The 27,223-nt window shown below is 38.2% G+C and overlaps 2 protein-coding genes across 2 annotated transcripts in view; one reads left to right on the top strand and one right to left on the bottom strand.

The window, feature by feature from the left end:
• Positions 1–205: 205 nt before the first annotated feature.
• Positions 206–20,325, bottom strand: RPIA (ribose 5-phosphate isomerase A; the record flags this gene model as incomplete). Its single annotated transcript, XM_015831486.1, is given in 9 exon segments — positions 206–819; positions 1,938–2,037; positions 10,585–10,726; positions 11,883–11,951; positions 13,330–13,394; positions 15,309–15,368; positions 16,019–16,074; positions 19,192–19,252; positions 20,125–20,325. Coding segments are annotated over 9 exon segments (843 nt in total). The 5' UTR covers positions 20,317–20,325.
• A 1,939-nt stretch (positions 20,326–22,264) lies between these two features.
• The window catches only part of EIF2AK3 (eukaryotic translation initiation factor 2 alpha kinase 3), a 47,778-nt gene continuing 42,819 nt past the window's right edge, over positions 22,265–27,223 (top strand). Inside the window, exon 1 of the mRNA XM_015831485.1 lies at positions 22,265–22,675. Coding sequence (XP_015686971.1) covers positions 22,371–22,675 — 305 coding nt within the window. The 5' untranslated portion in view covers positions 22,265–22,370. The remainder of the gene's footprint in view (positions 22,676–27,223) is intronic.

Here is a 27,223-nt window from a genome sequence, read left to right as displayed (position 1 = left end):
GTGGGGCATGTTATCAACTATTGCTCCTTTGTGCAAAGTGCTACAATCGCGTGCAGAGGGGTGGGGTTGCAAAGAGGACGATTAGCCCAGGCGGAAAAATGTGTTTGCTGAAAAATGCCCCCTCGGCTTATACGCGAGTCACCATTTTTTCCCAGTTCTTTGTGGCAAAATAGGTCCCTCGGCTTATAGTCGGGTCGACCTATACTCGAGTATATACGGTAGTTAAGAAAGTTCTAGGCAGAAATTAAATTTTAATTTAGATTACAAAAATCAACTGCTGAAATATTAGTCGCATTGTCAAGAATATAACAAGACATTATCTAATTAAAAATAATGATTAAAATCATTTTAAAGGCATAAAATATAGAACCAAAATGATTTCTAGCTGAATACAGCCCTTTCACACAAATACGCCTTGGGTTTTTTGGATTCAACCATATCATATATTTTATTTACTTTCTTCCCCTCATAATGCACTGCAGTCAAAATATTTCAATTCTGCACAAAGTAACTTTTTTGTAAATTATATAAAAAATAAAAAGTTTGAAACATTCAAAATGATGATCACTTTTTAAAAATTACATTAAAAAATAGATTTTAAGATGACATTCTCTGGACCTTTTAACTCCATTCACTGAGATTCAGACTGAATGCTTTAAGGCAAGTTGTCAAGCTGGCATCATAACAAGATAGCAGAGCAGAACTGAATAATTGTAAGAAGTCAGTGAACTGGCTTTTCATGTACACTAACAGAACCATCTTCCATGCCAAAGTAAACCCGCTCTGCCATATTGATGAAGAGACCTGTTTCCACCACTCCTAAAACAGAAAAGTTCAATTACTTTTAATTATTACTAAAATACTGCACATTAAATAATATTCGTATCTTAATGGTATAAATCTAACTGAGATGAAATATACTGAAAGCTTCAAAAACGAAAATCCTATATTAAAACACGACATATACCAGGGCAGTATTTCTCAACCTCAACAATTAAGTTGTGCAGACTTCAACTCCCAGAATTCCAGGTCTTTATATCTTGAAGTTGCTGAGGTTGAGAAGTATTGCACCAGGGAACTTCTTTTCTACTGCCTTGGATTGTTGAACTCCAAGGGGGAAAAGGGAGTCAAGAAAATACATTTTCTTTTTCCCCCGATAAGGTTCATCTTGAGATAATTTAGAAGCAAAAGCAAAGTTGACAATTTGCCCACCATCCCTTTTTTCTCCATATGTGTCTCACTGATTTTTTCATAGAAAAAAAGAAGCAAAAGAAATAAGAACTGTAGCCTCAAACTGTGAGCAAGAGAAGCCAGACAAGGCAGTTGGGAAGATTTCTGATGTCTACTTGAAAATTACTTTATATTAGTTATATATATTAGTCCTATAGGATAAACAGATTGAGGTTTTATGCAATGCAACATCCAAACAGTAGACCAAACACTTTTATCAAAAGCAGGTTCCCTTACTGCCCAAGTACTTATGAGCACCCATAAGGGATTATTTTATAATTATCTAACTCATATTGTAAAAACTATACAACAGCTTTGCCCAATACCAATTAAAACTTCGGACATGAACTAACTGAGAAAATGAACAAAAAATGCTAAATTTTACATTGGTGACATGACTTATTTTCATGAAACAACATTGCCACCCACAGATGCAGTAATGTTCACAATTTCTTCAATAACATACCTTGCATTTTTGGTTATAATTTGAAAAAAAAAAAACTTTTAGCTATCACCTTGCTACAGGTTTTACAGAACTAAACCAAAAGAATAAATTTAATCTTTGAAAGTTTCAATTTTGCTCCAATCTTAAGACATTGAACACATAAGGGTAATATACCTAATTGCTTTTGAAAGTACTACAATAATTCAGAGACCCCAAAATTAATCCTTTGCACTATTAAAACTAAATGGTATATGAAGGCCACCTGGTATCATCTTGATTGCTATATTCATTTCATTCCAATTATGGACTTTATCAAATTTCCAGTCCAATAAAAAATTCCCGTTGTCTGTCACCACAGGTCCCTAAAAAGCAAAAGTAAAAAATATTACACACAAGATCTTTTATTTTGAGGTATAAATCAGACACATCTAAAGTGACCTGTATGTGAATATTTTATCTAAAACTAACCTGCAAAAATCATACATAGATTTGTTAATATAGTGTAATTTCTAGACATAAGACAACAGAATGGAAGCAAATCACAGAACAAGAATACTTATCCTTATAGTCCAACTCCCTGCTCAAACAGGAGACTCTATACCATTCTGGACAATTGGCTATGCAATTTCTTCTTAAAAACTGCCAGTGATGGAGCACCCACAATTTCTGGAGGCAAGCCATTCCACTGGTTAATTGTTCTCACTGACAGGAAATTTCTCCTTAGTTCTAAGATAGTTTCCATCCATTGTTCAATTCATTGTTTCTTGTCCTGTCTTCAGGTACTTTGGAAAATAGGTTGAACCCCTCTTCTCTGTGGCAGCCCCTCAAATATTGGAACGCTGCTATCATGTCACCCGTAGTCCTTCTTTTCACTAGACTAGACATACCCAATTCCTGCAACTGTTCTTTGTATGTCTTTTCAGCACCAGAGAAATTGTTTATTTGTTCAGGCCTTTCAGCAGTTTTAGTTCTTACGTTTTGACTATCACATTACTGCCTATTTATATTACAGTTTTATTTTATATTTTTATTTTTTAATTATGTATGTTTTTATTTAGATTGTATTTTACTGTGTTTTACTGTAACCTTCCTAAAGAATTTGGCCATTGGACAAATTAAACATTTCAAAAATAAAATAAAATATCTGAAGGGGACTGAGCTGGCATAGGCCAGTTAAAATTATTCCTAAGCTAAAATTTTACTATAGGCTTGAACTTGGAGAAGCTGCAATAGGCTTTTGGTCCCTTAAGAAAATCAACTTTACTTTTTACAGTAGTGGCACTCCTGCATGTGACATTTTGAAGAGAATACATTGCTTGTTAGGAGTACTATTGTTGCCCAGTTCTCTGTTTTCATTTTCAAAGTAGTCAGGATGCTATAATATCCCTTCCTGCAAATGGAAAAGAGGAGTGAAAGATTATCTTGGTCTGAGCTCTTTGAAATGTGTTAGTAGAAGCCAACTAGGAGCTGTACAGTATTTTAAAAGCCAATCCCAAGGTTTACAATAAGTGAAAAAACTGGAACAACAAATATATTATTCCAGCTGATATGTGGCAAAACTCAATAAACAAAGATTTATGCAAGTAAATCTTGCATAAGATTGGCCCATCCTGACCTCTGCAAAGCTAGTACCGTATTTTCTGGCGTATAAGACGACTGGGCGTATAAGACGACCCCCAACTTTTCCAGTTAAAATATAGAGTTTGGGCTATATCAGGGGTAGGCAACCCAAAACACTCAAAGAGCCACTTGGACACGTTTCCCACCGAAAACAAAACACTGGGAACCACAAAATCCTTTTGATATCTAAAATGAAGATAAGACTGCATAAATCCTTTTTTACCATTATGATATGTGTGTGTGTGTGTGTGTGTGTGTGTGTGTATAAAATAGAGGTAAAAAGGATATATGCAGTGTTATCTTCATTTTAGATGTCAAAAGAGTCTCTCTCTCTGTCTCTTTCCTCTCTTTCCTTTCTTTCCTCTTTCTTTCTCTTTCCTCTTTCTCTCTCTCTCTTCTCTCTCTCTTTCCTCTTTCTCTTCTCTTTTTTTCCTCTTTCTCTCTCTCCCTCTCCCTCCAGGTTAGGAGAGAGAGAGAGAGAATGAAAGGCAGACGGCGGCGAACAGGCGGGGAGGGGGAACAGGACGGGAGGCAGCGGCTCCAGTGGCGGCGGCGGCAGCACGGCAGCGGCCACTGCAGCATCGTCGGGAGTCCATGCCACACCCAGCCGAATGGGCAGGGAGGGGGAGCAGGACGGGAGGCAGCGGCTCCCGGCCGCCGCCCCATCACGTCCTCAGCTGAACAGGCGGGGATGGGGAGCAAGACGGGAGGCAACAGCTCACAGCCGCCGCCCCCATCGCGTCTAAGGAGGGGGAGCAGGATGGGAGGCAGCGGCTCCCGGCCGCCGCCCCCATCGCGTCCTCAGGTGAACGGGCGAGGATGGGGAGCAAGATAGGAGGCAACAGCTCCCGGCCGCTGCCCCCATCGCGTCCAAGGAGGGGGAGCAGGACGGGAGGCAGCGGCTCCCGGCTGCCGCCCCCATTGTGTCCTCAGCTTATATAAAGGAATAAAATAGAATACCCGTATTTTCCGGCGTATAAGATGACCCCCAACTTTTGAGAAGATTTTCAGGGTTTAGAAAGTCATCTGATATGCCGGAAAATACGGTAATTTATTTATTTATTTTTGTAATATATTTTATTTTTTTTTTAAACGTAAATCACTTAATAATTGGTGAACAGTGTGTTGTCTGGTTTTACATTTGTAAAAAAATAATTGATTTCTATAATCCATAATCCACATAATGGCTTTAGTTGATTTCCTCTTTTCCCCAAAATGTCCTCTTTTGCAAACATTGAGTTAATACAATTCTTATTGTTTTAATAGATAACAAATATATAATTTTTTCCAATATTCCTAAAAATAATAATCACATCAATATAATATTTCTTTTCTATCCAATCATTCTGGTTGCCTTATCGTAGATCCTGTTACAGTCCTTATTTAAATTTGTTTCTCCCACAAAATTCTAAGTATTCTTACTGGTTAAGATTTTCTCAAAAATTACATTTAAAAATTTAAGTCTATTTTTTCCATATGAACCATCTCAACACTTTTACATTTCTTAAGGAATAGATAAAACAGTAAAAAAAAAGAAAAGAAAGGAGAGCAAGAGTAAAGAAACATAAAAAATAGCATACTACTTAAAATATATATCCCTCCTAACCTAATATATGTTTCCAAGATTTCTTACTCTTTTTAACCATAATTAAAAATGTTTAATCTTTAAGTATTCCATTTAATACATCTAGTCATTTAGTCCTTTAACTCTTATTCAAAGCATTTTTATCCATTATAATTTTCTTAAATTCAATCACATTTAAATATCTAAAACATTTCCTTTATCTAAGCCATTTCAACTTTTTTATATTACTCATATCTAGAAATAGAATAAAAAAGGGGAAAAAGCATACTATATTATTTAGGGGATTCATCCCTCTTAGAATGACATATATATTCCAAATCTTTCCTATTTCTTTAACCATATTCAAACAAATGTTTCTTTTTTTTAAGTATTCTTTTTGGTAGGTCCCATTATCTATTTTCTTGATTTCCACTTTGGTCTTTTTCCTTTGCCCAGTATCTTTCTTGATCAATATGTTTTGCTGAGTTGAAAGGTTTTTCCATATGTTCGTAAATGTTACTGTAGATATAAAAAGTAAATCAGGTGAAATATCTTTGTACGGGGCTTCTGCCTTTCCATGTTGGTTGGAAATCTTTTTCTTTTCTCTTTCTCTCCGCTTCTCTTATCATTTCTTCTCTACGATGTTCCTGGCATCTCTACAGTCCATTTTATCCAATCTGTTTTCTTGTCCTCAGATTTATTTTGTAGTATTAAGGGATAAGTTGTTTTTTCCAATTCTTGTGCATTTTTCCCCACTAGGATTAAATCATGTTTCCTTGTTTTGTTAAGTTCCATCTTTAAGTCTCTATTCTCAATTTTGTATCCATTTATCTGTTTTATCTGCTTCTTCTCTGTTGTTGTTTTCTGGGAATTTTTTTGTTGCAAAGTTAACTTGGAAATAGATTGATTACACATCAGTCATGTAAGGACAGAAATGCATCCAAAAAGAAAAGCCACCTTCTGGTTGGTGATTCAATTATAAGGGATGTAAATTTAGGAAAGGACACAGAGGTTTCAAAAGAGGTCAGGTGTCTTCCAGGTACTACTGCCAGTAGGGACAAGAAGCGTATTTCTAAAATAACCAAGAATGCCAGCAAAGACTGTGATGTGGAGGTTATTGTACATCTTGGCACTAACCATCTATCCCAAAAAGATGTACTCTCTGTGCAGAATGATTTCCAGAGCAGAATAGGCTGTAGGCTTACTTTTTCAGAGGTTTTACCAGTGTATAAGGAGCAAAATGGAAAAGGCCAGAGTATAGCACAAGTCAGTATGTGGCTAAAGGAGTGGTGTAAAGGGGAAGGCTTTGGATATATTAGTCACGATGTCAGTAACTGGTCCAATGAAAAAATGTACAAAAGAGATAGTTTGCATCCATCAAAGAAAGGGACTGTGTTACTCGGCTATAAATTCACAGACTTTCTGGAGGAATATTTAAACTAAACAGCGGCGACAGTGAGTTAATTGAAACAGAACATCCCTGTCCCCGGCAATCTAAAAACTATGGGCCTATCAGTGCATGTAACATAGATGTGTGTGTGGACAAGAATATCAACCTTGCTGTCAAGCAAAATCAAGCTTTTAATAGCAAGTGCCACATAAAGTGCATTAACCAAATAGGTGGTAAGACAATAGGGGAACTCAGGCACCACACAGGTTATGTAGAAAGTAAACACAGGGTCAGTAATAAAGGACTCAAATGTCTATACACCAATGCACAGAGTATGAACAGCAAACATGGTGAACTAGAAATTCAGGTTAATGAGGGCAGATATGATATTGTTGCCATTACGGAAACATGGTGGGATGAAACCCACAAATGGAACACATAGCTAGAGGGATTTAAATTATTTAAAAGAAACAGACCAAATAAAAGAGGAGGTGCAGTTGCTCTCTATATAAGAAATAACTACATCTCTACAGAAATAGAGCACAATGATGAAAACTGTCTTGAATGCATTTGGGTCAATATAAAAGGGAGAAAAAATGACATTGCCATAGGTATATACTATAGGCCACCCAACCAAACAGAGGAAATAGATAAACTAGTCAGCTAACTAAGGTATGCAGGAAGCACATCACAATAGTAATGGGGGACTTTAACTATCTGACATCACCTGGGAAACAAACTCTGCATCAAGAGGAAGATCAAACAGATTCCTGACAAACCTAGCAGACAATTTTGTCTCCCAAAAAGTAGAGAAGGGAACTAGGGGATTAGCCATTTTGGATCTAATTCTCACTAACAGAGATGAAATGATAGAAGGTGTTGAAGCCACAGAAACCTTGGGAGGAAGTGATCATGCAATATTGGAATTCAACATTATGGAAGCACAAGCAATAGAACACAGTCAAACTAGAGCCTTGGATTTCAAGAGAGCTAATTTCAATAAACCTAGAGAGGGCTTGGGAAGGATTCCATGGATGAGAATCCTCAAGGGGAAAATAACTCAAGAAGCTTGGGAAATTTTGAAAAGTGAGATAATAAAAGCCTAGTCTAGTACAAACCAACAAAGAGGAAAAATAACAGCTCTCAAAAGAAACCAGCATGGCTGCATAAAGAACTCTCTGATAAATTGAAAGATAAAAAGGACAAGTATAGAAAGTGGAAAGAGAGGCACATAAGTAAGTCAGAATATCAGCAAATAGCCCGAGCCTGCAAAGATGAAGTGAGGAAAGCTAAGGCTTATAATGAACTAAGGCTTGCGACCAAAGTCAAAAATAACAAAAAAAGCTTCTTTCAACATGTAAAAAACAAGAAAAAAGTGAAGGAAATGATTGGTCCATTAGTGGGTGAAAGTGGCAAGAAGGTGATGAGCAATAAGGAGAAAGCAGAACTATTTAACTAATTTTTTGCATCTGTCTTTATACAAAGGGAAAAAACAGACCAACCTAATCAAAAATAGTGCCATAAAAAACAGAATAGAAACACAAGTTAAGACAGGCAAGAAAATGCTAAGTGAGCACCTGTCCAGCCTAGACGAGTTCAAATCACCAGAAACAAATGGATTACACCCCAAGGTTCTCAAGGAACTGGCAGATGTGATCTCAGAACCACTGAACTATATTTTTCAAAGATCCTGGAGCACTGGGGAACTACTGGAGGACTGGAAAAGAGCTTATGTAGTTCCCATCTTCCAAAAAAAAAAAAAAATAGATACAGGAAACTACAGACCTATCAGCCTGACCTCAATACCTGGGAAGATTCTGGAAAAGATAATCAAACAACGAATCAGCGAACACTTAGAGGCAAACAAAGTCATTACTAAAAGCCAACATGGGTTTGTCAAAAACAGATCATGCCAGACAAATCTTATTGCATTGTTTGACCAAGTGACAAAATTAGTGGATCAGAGGAATGCTGTGGATATAATTTACTTGGACTTCAGTAAGGCATTTGATAAAGTAGATCACAACCTACTACTCGATAAGATAGAAAAATATGTGGGTTAGACAACATCACCATCAGATGGATTCGTAGCTGGCTGACCAGCCGTACTCAGTGTGTGGTCCTCAATGGAACTGCATCTACATGGAGGGAAGTGTGTAGTGGGGTGCCCCAGGGCTCTGTTCTGGGCCCAGTGCTCTTCAATATCTTCATCAATGATTTGGATGAGGGGATTGATGGGGAACTCATCAAATTTGCAGACGACACCAAGCTGGCAGGAATACCCAACACTCCAGAAGACAGGTTTAAGATACAGGAGGATCTGGACAGATTTGAACACTAGGCGCTATCTAACAAAATGAAATTCAATGGTGAAAAAAGTAAGATTCTACATTTAGGCAAGAAAAACCAAATGTACAAGTATAATACAGGGGGTACTTTGCTCAATAGTAGTAACTGTGAGAGGGATCTTGGAGTCCTAGTGGACAATCACTTAAATATGAGCCAGCAGTGTGCTGCAGTTGCCAAAAAAGCCAATACAGTACTGGGCTGCATTAACAGAGGGATAAAATCAAGATCACATGAAGTATTAATACCACTTTACAATGCCTTGGTAAGACCACACTTGGAATACTGCATCCAGGTTTGGTCACCACGATGTAAAAAAGATGTTGAGACTCTAGAAAGAGTACAGAGAAGAGCAACAAAGATGATTAGGGGCCTGGAGGCTAAAACATATAAGGAACTGTTGCTGGAATTGGCTATGTCTAGTTTAACGAAGAGAAGGACGAAGGGGGACATGATAGCACTGTTCCAATATCTCGGGCTGTCACAAAGAAGAGGGAGTCAAGCTATTTTCCAAAGTGCCTGAAGGCAGGACAAGAAGCAACAGATGGAAACTAATCAAGGAGAGAAACAACCTAGAACTAAGGAGAAACTTCCTGACAGTTAGAACAATTAACCAGTTGAACAACCTGCCTCCAGAAGCGGTGAATGTTCCAACACTGAAAGTTTTAAAGTTTTTAAGAACAGACTGGACAGTCATTTATCCGAAATGGTATAGGGCTGGCTCAGGAATTCTGGGAGTGTAAGTCCACGAATCATAAGAGCCAAGGTTGCCTACCCCTGGTATAAGGTTTCCTGCCTAGCAGGTGGTTGGACTAGATGACCTCCAAGGTCCCTTCCAACTTTTATTATTATTATTATTATTATTATTATTATTATTGTTGTTGTTGTTGTTATATTTTCAAAGTTATTTTGGATTTCTTTGTGATTTAAAATCATTGTTGTTTGAATTAGTTGCAGAATACTATATATCTCCTCGTGTGGAGTATTTATGTTTTCTTGATATGTTCTTTCTACATGTCTCTGATCCATGATGGCCAAGAATTTGAGTTTTTCTCTTCTTTTCTTTTCTCTGCAAATAGCTTTAGAGTCCTGATTAAATAGATATTTGTAATCCAAATAGTTCAAAAAAGATTTTTTTTCCTGAAATTTATAATTCTCTTTGTCTACAGCCCAGATTGTCTTTTTTGTCACAGTTGTTCTTTGTTGTTAAAGCTTTGAAGGTTACAAACACAGCTTTTCCCAAGTTTTGCCAAGTCTTATATGAAAGTCATAGCTGTCATAGTCCTCATCCACCACCAAGTGTCAGCATCTATTTGTTTTTCAATTTCCAAAATGAACTATTATCTTTAGAATGAGAGTCTTAACCATTCAACAATTTTAGATTTATCCAGATTTAAGTTTTAAATTTCAGGTTTTATATTTATTTCATTTCCATATATGTTGATCCTCCATAAAAAGATTAATTTGCCGCTTCCGTTAGGATAAAGGTGGGGCAGAAATCCCCCTCCTTCCCTTTCGGAGGCATTTTGCTTTTTGGGGATCTTTTCCAGGAAATTAAATATAGCATAGAAATTCCTCACCCAGTTTCAAGCACGCTGTTCACAGTTGTTCTGGTTAGTACTTTTGGACTTCGGTTGCAAGTAGCTTGGGCTGGTCGATGAAGTATGGCCAGCCTTTATCCTACTGGTTAGAAGGTGACCGAAACGGCCGCTGCCGTTCCAGAATCGCTGGAGCACCCTTCTTTCTTCGCTGCCTCTCCTGGGCGACTTAGACCATTTAGTTTCCCCTGGCAGGGCGAAATTAGCAGTGGGGGTGCAGAGAATCCGCAAGCCTGTGACCAGTCGCTACCGCGCAAAACCGGAAGTTCTAAAGCTAATAATTTATTAATAGCAAAGGTTTACCTGTCCACCCACTCTGAAAAGGAAAGAATTAGTAATTGTTTCTATACACCAATACCATGCAGATTATGAATTTCTTAACTATACATACAGCTTTATTGACAGCCATCCTCAACTCTGTAATACCTCCAAATTTATTGGTCAGAAGCTTAATGATTGGCACATAGGCCATTGGAATAACTTCAATAGGAATCCCCTTCTTCCACTGTTCTCCAAGGTTTTTAGACTTTTTTCTACAAGAATATGGGTTAAAAGATGTACATTAATATTATGATAGTAATAACAGCAGGAATCTACAAACAAACTTCAACTTGCTGAGATATCCTGACTTTATTTCTGAAAGCCAGAACACAATGCCTTTAAACAATACCAACAAACAGAAAGGCACATGCTCAAGAGATGATATACAATTTCAGATTTGTGTGTGTGACTATCTAGGACAATGCTGATTATAACCAACATCTGAGTTGTTTTGAGAGGATGAGCAATTCATTATATAGCAGCGTGTTCAGGAAACATAGAGGACTAAGCAAGACAACACTATGTCAGCATGAAAACATTTTACATATGTAATAAATGTGTATGCTTTTATATTGACTATGTTAATATAGTCTTTGACTTACGACCACTCATTTAGCGACCACCTGAAATTCCAATGGCACTTCCAATATACAACCAATCCTTGCACTTACAACTATTGCAGGATGTCACATGATCACAATCCGGGCACTTGGCAACTATCTCTCACAACTGTTGCAGCATCCTGCACTCATCTGATTGCCATTTGTGATCTTCCCAGATAGCTTCCAAAAAGCAAAGTCAATGGGGAAGCCAAAAGGGGAAGTCACTTGATATCTCGCTTAATGGCCGTGACAAAAAAGATTGTAAAGTTACATGATGCCTCACTTAATAACTGCACTTAACAATTTTCCAGTACGATTCTGATTGTTAAGTTGAGGACTTTCTGTAAATGAGATATATAAAAATATATATATTTGTGAAGTTACACATAAGCTCAGGTGTTTTTATTTTACAGAGACCACCAGGAAATAGGATATAGGGACCCATATCTATCTAGACAAGTTTGACATGGCCTAATTGAGAAGAAAACCAATGGAGTACTACCACCTGGTGATTATAGAAAGTAAAAATACCACACCGGATATACTCTATGTAAAAAAAAGAGAATCTTGCGTCCAATTCTTGTTAAAACTTCATACATGGGGACATGACATAATGCAACATTTCAACCCCTAACAGCTTAAGTAAAACTAGATTAGATATATCACTCTGATATAAATTTATATGAAAACCTGCTATGAATAAACACAGCCCTTTCTGCAGCTTCTTAAAGGGGAAACCGCAACAAGGAACGCTAAGTCATTTTACCTGTAATCAGCAATAACTATGAAGCTTTTTGCACAACCAGCTACTATCTTCTCCTGCGTCAGGCAACCCCTGAAGAATAAAAGAACAGCTTTCAAGCTCACACAAACTAGTCAGTAGGTTAATACCAAATTTAAATCTAAGCATATTTATTTTCCTTTACCACAAGTCATATTAATTCATCATAGTATTCATAAAAAATGAGATCATCATCGCTGTTACCAAATAAAGCCCCAAATCCTAACAGAGGAACTGTTTAGCATTTAGGTTGAAATTTTTTTTGTCCTCCCAGCCACCTAAACCCTTGAACTAGGCATCACAAATTTTACAAATTTTCATTGCCATGGACAAATATGGTCAATTTTTGAAAAAAGCATCCAACACCATTTTTAACAATGAAATAAAACCCCAAATCTTGATACAGGATTTTAGCATTTAAGTTGAAATTTTTTTTGTCCTATCGGCCTCCTACATCTCTAAATCAGATATCATGAATTTTACGAATATTCGTCGCTTTGGACAAAATGTGGTCAATTTTTTAAATATAACAGGATTAGTACATACACATACCCTGTCCAAATAAGTGACCTCAGTAAAAAATACTGTTTACAAACATAAAAACATTTTTATACTTAAATTCTGCTAAAGTCAATAGGAGTTACTAAGCTATGGACATGTGACAGACATATTTCTATAATATGTGATCCTTTTCCTACATTTACTCTAATTCTTAAACCCATTATTAAAGATGAACACTGAAAATTGTGTGGGATACAGTTTTCTTCCTAAAATAAAATCCATGCAAATATTTCTGTAAATCTCTCATTTTAAAGCAAAATAATATTCAATGCTACTTTCCATCCCATAGCAGCTGAAAAAAATGTTTCGAATTTCTGCTACTTGATAGATATCATTTTAGAACTTTGTTTGCAAATATCAGAACAAAAACAGAGACATTTGCAGAAGTGTTAAGGGGAGGTGGCAAAACTAAGTTGCATTTTCCAACTATTTGTCTTGTTTCTAAATCTGCAGGAAAGGGTTCTAATCACACAATGTCAACACACACTGAAATCCGTCGGATTTGATGTCTGCCTCATTTTGGAAAAGATTTGGTCACACAAACCAGGGTGTGCCCTGGGATAAGATAATTTCCTTGGATCATCTTGCTCATTCTTTCAATAATGCAGGTAAGAGCCCCAGCTCAGCAGTAGAACATTTAGTCCTTACAACAATCCTTACATTAATATTTCCCAACCTGCTTGACTTATATAGTCTTCTATATAGTCCTCAAGCAAATATTACAGTTTACCTTCAGCAATTTAATGAGACATTAACTTATAAAGCTACACATTTTATCTTTCAGATCAAAACAATATATACTACTGGAGAGACACTCACATATTTTATCTAATTGATTATCAATGAATACAAAAATAGAAATTATTCTTACCCTCCTCCTTTGATGAGACTGAGGTCTGAGTCAACTTCATCAGCTCCATCAATAGCAACATTCAACTACATAAAAAGAACAATTTGTAATACATACACAAAACACTTCTACTATGAGGAAAGTAGGCCTGTCCAAATCTTTTAATAAGGCAGCCCTTTAGATCTACTTGTCAAAGGTAAAAAAATCAAATGACTGCTTTAAAAGTCTTCTGGCTGTAGGTGCCATTCAATCAATTAGTCAATAAAATAAGTTTATTCATTCCATATAGCTGCCCATCTGGCTTAAATAAAAAACTAAAATACACAAAATACACAATACCCCCCCCCAAAAAAATAGAAACACATAGCAGTGAGGCATAATCTTGTTGAATGATTTGCCAGACCTAAAAGAAAGTAATTCTAGTAATTCTATACCAATTGAGAACCAGGCTTAGGAACATCTAACAGGAATAGTAAAAGCAATAGAAGTATTATGGCAGGGAACAACATGAGAAAGAAGCTAGATTAAAATATTTGATATTTAAAAAGCAGGCAGTTAGAAAGACCTCTTTATATGGTTCTAAAATGAAAACAATAGGTTCCAGGGAGTCTTACCAGTAACTTTTTTTTTTTTTACAAAGGTACATTGTAAAATTGTTACATTGGTATTCTGTGAATTTCACATATCTGGTTGGAAAGAGTTGACATCCATGAAAAGGACCTTATCCATCCTATCATATGCTGTGACTACAGTTCCTAGAATATCCAGCTAACAGGACCAAGGGGCAATTCTGGGAATTACATATCTGGAGGGCACGCCAATTAAGATGACCACAATACACAAACTGTCCTCCGGGTACTCTAAGTCATCAACATAGAAACAGATATACCCATCATACTATTCCCTTTTGAAGTAAGCAACATTAGCAAAGCATGAAAAAGAGTTAATAGTAATACTTAAAGTAAATCAAATATTAGAGGTTTTTTTAAAACAATATCTATTTAGTTTACACTAACAACATTCATTGTAACTTTCTATCCTAACAAACCATCCATGTTTCTATTACATTCTTATATCAAATCATCTGTTGGAAATGATGTTTCTGAGTATCTTAGGAAGATTTAGAATTTATTTACTGTTCAAGCCTTGCTCAGTTTCTGGTCATCCAAGACGAGCAAAATAAAAGATGGGTTGAACACTTCCAGGAAACTCTTAATTAGCCAAACCCGCTCTCTATATACAATTTTAATGAAGAGTGTGCCCTATAAGAGCTTCAAGTGAATACTGATGAAATTACAACTGAAGAAATAAAAATAGTGATTAAAAGCCTTAAAAACAATGAGAGACCTGGCTTATATGAGATAACCTCAAAGATCTTAAAACCAGGTTGTGGTGAAAGAAATGGTAACATTGTTTAATCAATATTGGCAAAGTGGTGTAGTTCCAGAGGACTGGTGAAAATTATATTAAGCAGATCAAAGGAGACATTAGGACAAAAACATTTCTAAATCTGTGGCATAGAATTGATGTAAAAATGAACGACATCAAAATATATACAGAGAAAGTGTACACACACACACACACAATGCCAATTATCACTTCTATTTATTGGTAATTCCTTATTGATTGGATATGACTATTATGATGAACCAGATTCTTTGGAGGGAAAATTAGCGATCAAATATATCAATGTTTTGTTAAATTATATTCTGAATGTTTGGAATTATTCATTTATGAAAATCTTTGAATAAATTATGGCTGAATTAAAGCCATTAGGGCGATAATGTACTCCCAAAAGATATTTATGTACAAAGTTGTAAATATTGGTTGAGCTATGGGATGGGGGGAAAGAAGTCACCTTTGAATTGACACAGAGTCAAGGTTTTAAATAATCTGTTACTTTCTTTCATGTTGATGATTAAATGCACATTAAAATCACTAAAAAGCATTGAGAACTGGATAATGGGACAAAGTGTCTAAGAATAATCTAACCAACTTACCTCAGGATGTCTGTCTAAATCACTTAAGGTCAAGCCATTCTGCAGAATCAATTGACGTGCCTACAGGGAAATAAAAGGCAATATTATTTCTCAATATTGATACAAATGTTTTATTGTATGTATCTTGTCATAGTCTACAGCTAATAAAGAGATTCACTCATATTATAGAATCAAAGCCAATAAAAACTGCATATATAGGCATGGGAATACACATATGCACTAGTTTCCATGAAGAAATAGATTCCTGGGGCAATTACAGTCAATAATCATTCTCCTAAATTTTACGTCCTTCAAAGATCCATTCATACATAGATTGATCTGTGTGTGATCTATCTGATGTTTGAGATTGGGAGACAGAGATGGTAAATGGTGATACAAGAGCCTAGCAACCTCTCTTAATATTTTCAATTAAGTTTGATTAAGGCCTCCAACTGTGGGCACCTTCTCTTCAGCATTCTAGAAATTTTCTTTCCTGACCCACTGCAGTTAAGGGGAAAGGGAATGTACTATAAGAGTGTATAAATGACACAGTAAGCGCTAAGGACAAAAAAAGTAGGTGGATGGAATGGCTAGACAAGACTTAGATAGGTCTACTCAAAAGTCAGTCCCCATGAATTCAATGCAACTTAGAAATCTGAACCGAAATTTCCAAGATAAGAACAGCAAGTGATTTACTAATGGTCAATAAATTGTTAAAAGGAAGAATTTACCTGAAAAGAGGTAGGTATACAAACTATGTTGAGATTCTCTTTTTTGACCCTCTCAGCTGTAGAAGAAAAATTATTGGATTTACTAAAGATGTAAACCATTAACAACAATCCATATTAATAGATCTCTGCTGAAATGTCTCTATTTAAAAAATGTTCCGTACTAGGCTTCTTTATTTATATCCTGCTATATTGGCTACATCAGACAAGATGAATAGCCCTAGTCAACAGCTGAAATAATGAGGAACATAAACAAAGCACTTTCAAACAAATACTGAGGCAATATCAGGTTCTTTGAGATACAGAAAGACCTGCTGAATTTTAAATAGCAGCAAGGGTACTGATTATAATGTACATTTTCTCATTCTCTCTCTCTCTCTCTCTCTCTCTCTCTCTCTCTCTCTCTCACACACACACACACACACACACACACACAAACACATCTTCAGCTAAACTGCCAGGCACAAGGTAGAATCCATTGTGTCTGGTAGCTGTAGTTGGAACTGAGGATTTCTGTGGGCTCAGACCCAACCTCCTTTGCTTGCTTCAGATGATTCTTTTCTTTTGATTCCTTAAGGGACCATTTCCTTCTTATCTATGGTACCTCCCCAAAGGGGAGATTCCAGAGATAAGATTCCAGGTATTTGTCCTCTGATGTCCCTGCCTCACTGTAATTGGTCCTACTAATCTTATCTATAGGACAAACCTCAAAATAGCTTTATTTCGGTGTATCTTTGAGTCCTGGGGTGGTTTGTGTCCATATCTGGTTTCCTCTTTCTTGCTTCTGTTAATTTTGTTCTTATTGCTGAGTGTTGTAAGGCAGGGCTTTTCAACCTGTTCACCCATTGTACCACTTTTAGGATATGGCAACATCCGAGTACCACCAGTCACCTAGCAAGGTGTCAAAAACTTGATGACCCCCCCAAAAAAGGAAAAAAGTGATAAAGTACAGGTAGTCCTCGACTTACAATAGTTCACTTAGTGATTGTTTGAGGTTATAATGGCACTGAAAAAAGTGCCCCCCAAGCCACAGCTGAGCAAGACACCTGCCTGCCCGCCCGGCTGTGTTCTTCCTCCAAGGTTTTCATTGTTGTGAGCATTTCTGTTGAGGATTGGCAGCGGGGGTGGGTTGGGGGGTGTTTGGTTTTTATTTCCCCCGTCTGCTGGGTGATTGCAACAGGTTTTGGTCACTTTGCATGACTCTGGGACACTGTGACTGTCATAAATATGAATCAGTGGCCAAGCATCTGAATATAAATCACAAGACCCTGGAGATGCTGTAACATTCCAGCTGATCGGCGCTTCTTCTGGGCTCAGCAGAAGTGCCAGGATCAGTGCCAAGCTCCAGCTGGACCCTGGCGCTGATCCTGGCGCTTCCACTGAGCCCTGACAGCCCTGAAGAAGGGCTGATCCTGGCGCTTCCGCTGAGCCCTGCAGCTCCAGCCATCTCTCACTCAGGTTTGTGCAGTGCTGCCACTGGTTCAGCTCATTCCCCTCCCCCGCTACTTTTCTAGGATGGTCGCGTACCACCTGCCAGGTGCCAATGTACACCGGTGGTACCCGTACCACTGGTTGAAAAGCCCTGTTGTAAGAGATCCATTGTTAAATAAATAAAACAATGATAAAGGGGAAACCTATCTAATGTAATCATAAAGAGAACAAAAGTGGAAATTATTATTTAACTCTTATAATCAGAAACCACCCAAAAAAGATGAAATAAACTTTTTCCTTACACTTAGAAATAGTTTTTCAATTATCAATGTGACATTTTGTCAAAATTAATACTAATGAAATGTTTTAACAGGTTTGTTACCTGAGCCTTCTATTCCTGTAAATTCCTACTACATATAGTGCTTGGAATATGACAGCAATTAGGACTGGCGTTGCCAATGTTAGCATGCAGTCATAAAATGTGATGTCATATGTCCACATCATTGGGAGTCTCAGGTAAAGAGTGTCTGTGCCATGGGCAGGGGAGACCAGGGAAGGGCCTGTGCAGGCTGCATAGTCATGGGAGGCCATTTCAAGAGGAATTTGGATTGCATTTCACTATTCTCAGAAATTCACACAACATTTGATCATTCTCAGTGCCTACATTGGTAGAAAATAGCAATTGTCACATATAACTTATTTTGTAGAAAAAGGGCCTTATCTTGTATTATCCAGTAATATGTCCAAAGCCCTTCTAATAGACTGAATAACTAATAACAATCATTCAATTAATGTTGGTTAATTAAAATTTTTGAAATGAAAAATTTCTCCAATAGTCCTGTAAGTTAATGCAGTGACAGCCATCACATCACTGCCTCAAAGTTTATGTATAACTAGTCCTCAGGGTATGATATAAGTCAGGGGTCTTCAAACTTGGCCCTTTTATGACTTGTGGACTTCAACTCCCAAAATTCCTCAGCCAGCATGCCTGGCTGAGGAATTCTGGGAGTTGAAGTCCACAAGTCATAAAAGGGCCAAGTTTGAAGACAACTGATATAAGTTAATAGCAGCCTATTACAGTTGTATGCCATAATGTTTATAAAATGGGTCAGTAATGTCATTGACCCTATTTTATGATTTTTATTTTTGTGGTTATTAAACTGCCACTGCTGTCTAAATGCAGTTTTCCTGAAAACAGGAAATGCTGGATTTCAGCAAAACATATCATAAAATAGTTACATGACCACAGGACACTGCTAATGGTTGTAAATGGGACTATGTTGATGAGTGTCCAAAGTCTGGTCACGAGAACTGCAAAGGAGGAATCCATCCATCCATCCATTGGAACTCTGAATCTGGTCATAATTCAGATCAGTTGTTAACTTCATTTAAAGTACAGTATTATACAACTGAAGAGTAGCAATTACTCTAAAACCTATAACAATTTGGAGACTTGTTTTTGTGTACATAAAAGAATTAATGGCAGTTTGTATTATGTGTAGGAATCGATTGATATATAACTTAAAAGGATTTTTAATGTTTCTAGAATCAATCTGGCTTTTGTTCACTGCAGTATTAGATGGAAGATGGAAATCAATTTAATAAAGTATAAATAAGCTTTGTAAAGGAAAGTTTACTATTCTGGGATCATCTTCAAGAATTCTTTCAAAGCAGGTACTCCAACTATTTTACTCTGCAGAACAATAAATACTTATGGCAAAAAAAGAGTAAGAGTAATACAATACCTAATTTTTGTACAGCATGAACAATTGTAGATCCACTTCCAATTCCAACGACATGATTAGTCTACAAAGGAGCATAAATATTTGCTTTTGTAAATCAACACAGAAATTGTACCACACCTTTACTGAACAGTATAATGACATACTTCTTTCTTTTAAGCAGTTATTGTCTGGCTTCTATGAGACAAAAACATGTTTCATACAGTCAATTTAAACAAGAGTTCTTCAGGCTAAAAACCTAATTCTTCTTCTGTGAACATTTAGGAAGCCAAAAAAAAGAATAAACACCAAACCCCAATTTCTCTAAAGTAAAATAATATCTATATAGTTGATAAATGTAATTGGCTACTAGTTAACCTAATATATCTAAATAGTTTGTCTGTGTGTACCCACATCAGTTTCAAACAACTGCTTTTCATAACTGTGTTTTGTGCATTAAAAATAATGTGTTGCCTGAAAAGCCAACATGTGAAGAGTTTGATCAGTAACTTAATATCCAGTATCCAGAATTAAATAAATAATTTTATTTGCAAGGATAGTAACGCAAATTACAGCACCAGACAAATCTACGGATCATTTTTAGAACAAATGGAACCATCTAACTAATAATATGGGTCAAAATGTTTCAGATGACTATGAACTACAAATTTAAGCAAATCCAATTCCAATGGTGAAAGTACTCCTGAGGATCACAGCGTAGGACGAGCCCTTTGCCACAGATCTGTTCAGAATCTTCATCCAACTTCAGAACAAGTGGCAGTTTCGGCACCCATAAAATCTGTAAATCAGCTCGCATTTTTGTCATGAAGAAAATTAATTGCATTCGTCTATAAATGTCAGAATACAATTTTTATAATTTTTAAAACATTTGGTAAAAGCAACAGTTCCAAAAACAATAGTGAAGGAATGTATTTCCTTGCAAAATTAACTCCCTACCTGCACGTGATTGTTTACAGCAGCCCAGGCGGCCAGCTTTTTGGCTTCTTCGGTCATATTCTTGTTCCCGTGGCTGCTGCTCAACAACCTCGGGTTTAGCCCGCGCTTTTTCCGCAGAACTCTCGATTCGATTCTTCCTTCCGCCAGCAGTGTCCAGTAGAGAAAAGTGAGAAGCTCCGTACTGTGCCGCATGACGCTGACCCCGCCCGGCCGCCGCCTTTCTCCGCCTCGGGCTGCTGCACCTTGGCTCTTGCGATTGCCCCGAACCACCACCGGGTCATTTCACGATTCAGGATGCCTCACAAACGCTTACTTAGGCGCACGTTAGATTTAGACTACCGTTTACAGATTTGAGCGCACATAGTAGTCGCATGAGACCCCCTTCTCCTCCCCAAATGACTGCTGCATCCCAGCATTCAGCTGTTTTGAACGCAAAGACTTTCTAAAAAATTTTTCTGGTAATAGGAGCAGGTGTATTTTAGTCACAATGAGTTGATCAGCTACTACACGGTTAATCATTTATTCACACAATAATGTATTTATGCACTTTTTAAATACCTTTTTGCCAGATATTAATATCAAACGCTTCACATCTGACATCTCTTAAGATTAAATATCCTCAGTAATTGGGGTTCGAGTATATCTCTGCATCTCGTGCAAATCTGATCTTTTAAACCTTCTCTTTGGTTACGATTTCTGTGATCGGAAATTATTTCTATAAGGAGAAAAATTGCTGTACATATATGGTCTATATGGACAGAATTTTCTTTCAAATTGGGGGGACTGAATTTTCATAAATGAAATGGAATGAAAAAATGTCCTTTAAATACACAATATAAATTTATGTGGCCTCTAGAAGTCGACAGCGACTTGATGGCACATAATCAATTTGTATTCCCTTCTCATATTAGTTCTGCAGTAATCTATTGCATTGCCACTCTTTAACATATAACATTTTTTTTGCAAACGAATGTATATTTCATATGGCCAAATTACGGGGTACTGTTATTTCTTGATCCTTTTTTGAGGACTGCATAATTCTCTCATGTTTATTCATCAGATACTGCGTGTAGACAGTTTTTAGCCATGGGAGCGGAATGCACCACTAGAGATAAAGGCCATCACTGTTGCTATGGTTCAAATCGCAGGTAGCAAGGTTGTTTTTAACCTCTTAAGGTGTTTCGGTCCTTCACAGGTGCAAATTCAATCCAGTCACCTTTATAAAAAACGTTAGACTCGACATTTGAAAGAGCGTCATAGTCCTAACAGAGTGGAACCACTGTAGGCAGCAATTGAGGGGTCCGAGTTCCTCATATGAAGACTCCCTTGCAAATAAACCCAAAAAGCAACTGAAACTAGGGCATCTGTTAACCAAACGTGTAGTTCTCTCCACTTCTTCAGTGAACAAAGTTTTAATTGCAGGAAACCATCAGCATTTAAATACATTCCCTGGGAATTTCCCAATTCGTTCCGTTGTGCGTCCAGATCAGCTTTGGCTGTCCTCACATCCACTTTCCTATGTAGAATTATAATTTCTATAAACAGAAATATATGAATATTTCTTATTTCGTCCCGACCAGAAATGAAAGAACAGTTAAACGCTATGTCGAGGACATTTTTACCTTCTGTAACCCCATGCGGTTTAACAGCCACGGCTTCTTTAAGGCGTCCCCTCCCCCAGCCCTCCGCTCTGGAGAATACCATCAACACTGAAAATCGGCCACGTAGGAAGTATCGGCCTTGCCCAATCAAGAGGGGAAGGAAAAGAGGAACAGCCAATCCCTGCACTCCACCAGCTATCTCCACGTTCTCCAATCAAGAGCGGAAGTTAATCACAAAAGTAGTGTTGCTGTTTAATCCAATCATGGAAACCTTGGAGACACGAACCTTTTTATTGGTGGGCAAAAGCCAAAAAGCGTCATTTTCATTGGTTCTGTTTACATGCGTTCTATCATGTGCTCATCCCTTTTCTTTTATAGAGAAAGCAACCTCTCCAAAGTCTGGATAGATTACCAAAGTCAAGCAAACTAGGTTGTGTACAAGCGCGCCGTTACGTGGCTATCAAGGGGTGGGATTGGTAAACTATAAGCAAGTTAGGTTGCAGTTTGCGCGTGCGTACTTGAAATCTCTGGCTGCAGAGGAAAGATTAAATCTACCTCGGTGGCCATTGGAAGGAGCTGCGTGGAGCCAAATTGGAGTTTATGCCATAACGATCTCTTTGGGGGGAGTGGAGGGAGGGCCCCTCCATGCCAGGGCCGCGAGGCCCAAGCGTTCGGCCTGCTCCTTCCGCAGCCACCCGCTCTAACGTCGCCGCCCTGGTGCTCCTCTGGATTTTTTTGCCGCTCTGCGTCCCCCTGAGGGAAGCGGCGGCGTTTTCGGAGAGTGATGGCCGGCCCGGATTAGGACTCGGTGGCGCTGCAGCTGCGGCGCTTCCTGTAGTAGGTGACGTGATTGTGGAGGACGATGAAGCCAGTGGCGTGGCCCAGGCCGCATCCTCCGGAGAACAGGAGGAAGAAGCAGTGGAAGCTCCCACCCGAAGCGGTAGTTTCAGGTGAGGTGGGAAACAATGGGGTGTCTTTTTATAGGTTGCTATATCTTGTTCTGCGGCTCCCTCTAGTCCGCCTTTTCCAACCAGTTGTTTTCTAATGCGGAATCTATAATTCTCCAAATCTCAAATCGGGAAGCTGTCGTGTTGGCTCAGAAGTGTGGGAGGTGTTGCCAACAATATTTTCGGACCATCAGGGTCTTTCTCTAAATAAGCAAATGTTTTGCACGATGTCCAAAACTAGCATCACAGTACAGAATTTGCAGTAAGTAAATTGCCTTTTGAGCTGCTCCTTAAATCATTTAACACTCATATAGGAGCATTATATCTATTTCTTCCTCTTTCATACGGTACAAATTATGTAAGCAGTAATATTGTCTATACATAGCGAAAATGGGAATGGAATGTATTTTTATTTGCTGTTTTACTCATTATTCACTTTTTACTTAAAAGAACTGCTTTCCTATATGTCAAACTAAGTGTTTTTCTTACTATTGGTCAGCTTTTTTGGATATGCAGGCCAGCAGGTAGAAATGTGCTGTGGGTAATAATTGCAAGGATGTGATTTGCAGTGCATGACATTTCTTGTTCCCTGAGATTTTATAATTTCCTTCCTTCCATCCATCCATAAGCATTTGATCACCCAAGTGCCAATTTAGATGAAAGGATCTGCACCTATTATACAAGACTCTGGATTGAAACAGGAATTTATTCTTAACTATCATGTGAAAAATTATTTTGGAGCAACAACCATTAAAATGATAATTTAGTAACATTAAAAAGTGAGTTTTATGCTTATTTGTGCTGCTATCTGCAAGAACTGAAACAGTTTTTGGTAAATAATCTTATTGAAGCAGAATATTGTTTCACTGAGCTCAGAATAGTCAACTGGTAGTGATTCTTTATCAAATCTCCCTGGAGGTATCAGATTTTTTTTTAACTTCAAAGCTCTGCCTGCAAGCTTCAAAATCTATTATCATTTGCCATGCTCACTGGGACTGATAGAAGCTGAAATGTTGAAGTTTCTAAGTTGCCAAATGTTTATTTATGGGAATATTTAAAAATATAATTCCATGGAGCAAAAGTTTTGTTTAAATGGCTTTCCCCCTAAATAAAATTTGTAACAAAATTCACAGGCTGAGTAATATTTTGATATAATTATACATCTAATATTTTGTGATTAGGGATAACCTATTAATTGATTTCCATATTTTTAAAAACGGCCATCTTTGGGGAAAAACAAAATATTTAAAATAACTTTGGTGTGAATTAATAATGTGAGAATAAGTCATATTCTTTCTGGAGGTGAAGTGTATTTAAGCTGACACTACTATGGTATTTGATTGCAGATCTCAGCAAAGATTATTAATTTCTCAGTTTAAACATTTCCTGTTTATGGTTTTCATGTATTTAGAATTTGCCTATAGGGCAGGGCTTTTCAACCTTTTCACCCATTGTACCACTTTTAGGATAGGGCAATATCAGAGTACCACCAGTCACCTAGCAAGGTGTCAAAAACTTGATGACCCCCCCAAAAAAGGAAAAAAGTGATAAAGTACAGGTAATCCTCGACTTACAACAGTTTGCTTAGTGACTGTTCGAAGTTACAATGGCACTGAAAAAAAGTGTCCCCCAAGCCACAGCCGAGCAAGACGCCTGCCCACCTGGCGGCACTCTTCCTCCTGTCCGAGGTTTCTATTGTTGTGAGCATTTCTGTTGAGGATTGGCAGCGGAAGTGGGATGGGGGAGTGTTTGGTTTTTATTCCCCCCATCTGCTGGGTGGTTGCAGCAGGTTTTGGTCATTTCACATGGCCCTGGGACACTGTGATCGTCATAAATATGAATCAGTTGCCAAGTATCTGAATGTAAATCACAAGACCCTGGAGATGCTGCAACATTCCAGCTGATTGGTGCTTCTTCTGGGCTCAGCAGAAGTGCCAGGATCAGTGCTGCTTTCCAGCTCATTGGTGCTTCTTCAGGCTCAGCAGAAGCACCAGGATCAGTGCTGAGGTCCAGCTGGAGCTTGCGCTGATCCTGGCGCTTCCGCTGAGCCCCGACAGCCCCGAAGAAGCGCTGATCAGCTGGAAAGCGGCACTGATCCTGGCGCTTCCGCTGAGCCCTGATAGCCCTGCAGCTCCAGCCATCTCTCGCTCAGGCTTGTGCGGTGCTGCCACTGGTTCAGCTCATTCCCCTCCCCCACTACTTTTTTAGGATGGTCGTGTACCACCTGCCAGGTGCCAATGTACCACAGGTGGTACCCTTACCACTGGTTGAAAAGCCCTGCTATAGGGCACCATATCTCACAGATTTCAGTTGCAGAATTCCCTCTTTCTGTTGACACTATTAGAAAAATTTACTCTGACAGAATTTCAGAAAACTGTAAATAGTTACCTCTTAACTACTATGCTTTCTCAGGTCTTGATCTTTTGCCTCACATTGATATTTGCAATACTTTATATTCAGAAAATTTTGTGAATATGTGTTTGCATTCATCACTCTTAAAAAATGTTCATACTAATAGTCCTTGTTTAACAATGGGTCCCTTAGTGACCATTCAAAGTAACAACGGATCAAAGATATTTATAACCCAGTTCCAAAGTTTTAACAGCCACACACAAACATATTTGTACCACATGGTCATATTTTAGGTGCTTACAGCCATTTGCAGCAGAGTGGATTTGATTTATATCAAGTTGATTTAAATCACTAGTAAAAAGGCTTGATTTTAAATCATAATTTTTAAAGAACAACTGTCATCTCTGACACACTTTTGACTCACCAACAGTCCCATTCACTTTAATGGGAAGGCTGGTGATGCGGCAGTGACACAACAAGGTGAGGGATGTGGAGGGCAGCAAGTGAGTGGATGCCCGCTAACAGGCGCTGCCATGATGGATCTGAAATGATAGGTGTTCTTTAAATGTAAGGAATCATTCTTGCTGTTAGTTAGAATCTTTAATATTATTATTTGCAAACAAAATGAAGGTTTCCTATTTAGAATAATAAGCTGTCAGGTTAGTAAAACAGTGATATCAGAACCAATTTTAGGTTAATAGGTTAATCATACGTACTGTGTTTCCCCTCATATAAGCCCTACCCCCAAAATAAGCCCTAGTTAGGACCCTACCCACTACATCCCACCTTGCTGCCGCAATGGGGCAGGAGAACGCATGTGCCACTGCCGCCACAACGAGGCAAGGCAAGTGGGGGAGAGGGTTGAGCTGCCCCACGTCACCCGCTTCAGCACCCCCCTGCCAGGCCATTCCTTGTTTGGCGACCTTCCCTTTCACCCCCCTCCTGAGCCAGACTACCATGCTACGGTCCCCCTCTGCCGTTTCAGAGCCAGGGAGAATGACTGCGAAAGGCTTCGCTGCTGCTGCTGGAGGGGCTTTTTTGCACTTCGTCCCATAGATCACCTGCCCCGTGGCAGCCACCACCTCCTACTCCACCAATTCTCCCATGGCTGGCAGCACAAGCCTCCCCTGGCCACTCCCTCCGCCAGGCCTCTGTTGCCATCATTGGAGAGAACGGGGAGGGGAGTGGCTCTGCGCAGAGCAGAGAAGAGCATTTGCTTGCCACCCTGCATCACCCCGCATCTTCCTTCTCCATTCTGGAAATGGCAGCCCTTTTTCCTGGCGCTTCTCCTGGCGCTGCTATAGAGTTTGGCGCACCATTGCCCAGCTCCTCTCCCCGAAAGCATTTCTTCACTAACCTGCTTCCCAACTCTGGTGCGTTTCTCTCCTGCTGCAGGGAAACAGAGTTTGTGGGACTAAAAAAACCAGTCAGACCTTCCAACTTCTGGCGGAAAAAAAAAGATTTGCAAAACAATGGGATAAAAGAATATTCCTGAACTTTGTTTTATGGTTTATTTCATGGTTAGTGTGTGAATGCATCAATGCAGTGCATGTTATCTCAGCTTGCAAAGGCTTGGATTCATTGAATGAGTTTACCAAAAATGTAAATATTGCAAAATATACAGCCTCATGCTACATAACTAAGCTCCATCTCATGCTGAATAAACTAAATTATTAATGTATCTTAAATAGAAAACTATATTTAGATAGATTTTTACTCCAAAAGCATTTTATTAAAATACATTTGATAAAAATAAAAAAAGTCCGATTTAAATAAAAAAAATCCGATTTAAATTTTTAAACATCTGATTTTTTTTTAAAATTATCTATTATTATCCACCCTGATTTGCAGCATCCCATGATTATGCACTGCAATTTGCCCATTGGGTATAATGGATTTGGTTAACAATTGCTACAGTCAATAATTGTGCTGTTCACTTAAACGGCACAAAAACAATTGTAATTCCAGGCTCTGTTATCGTTGTAAATTAAGAACTATGTATATAAATCCTTATACTTCTTCCTCTCTTGCCCTAACTTCCCATCTATATTTTCAAAACCTTTCCAGTTTTGTTTTTGTTTAATCCAATTCCCTAGTTTTCTTCTTCCAATGCTTCACCTTTTGACATATTCTGTGATCCACAATAATAATTTATTAAACTTGTATGCTGTCCAACAACAGGGCAGCTCACAATAACAC

The sequence above is a fragment of the Protobothrops mucrosquamatus genome, unplaced genomic scaffold (genome assembly GCF_001527695.2).
Source record: "Protobothrops mucrosquamatus isolate PMUCROS unplaced genomic scaffold, P.Mucros_1.0 scaffold_257, whole genome shotgun sequence".
Classification (NCBI taxonomy): domain Eukaryota; kingdom Metazoa; phylum Chordata; class Lepidosauria; order Squamata; family Viperidae; genus Protobothrops; species Protobothrops mucrosquamatus.
Note: the sequence above shows the minus strand (reverse complement) of the source record. Positions and strands in the feature narration are given on the sequence as shown.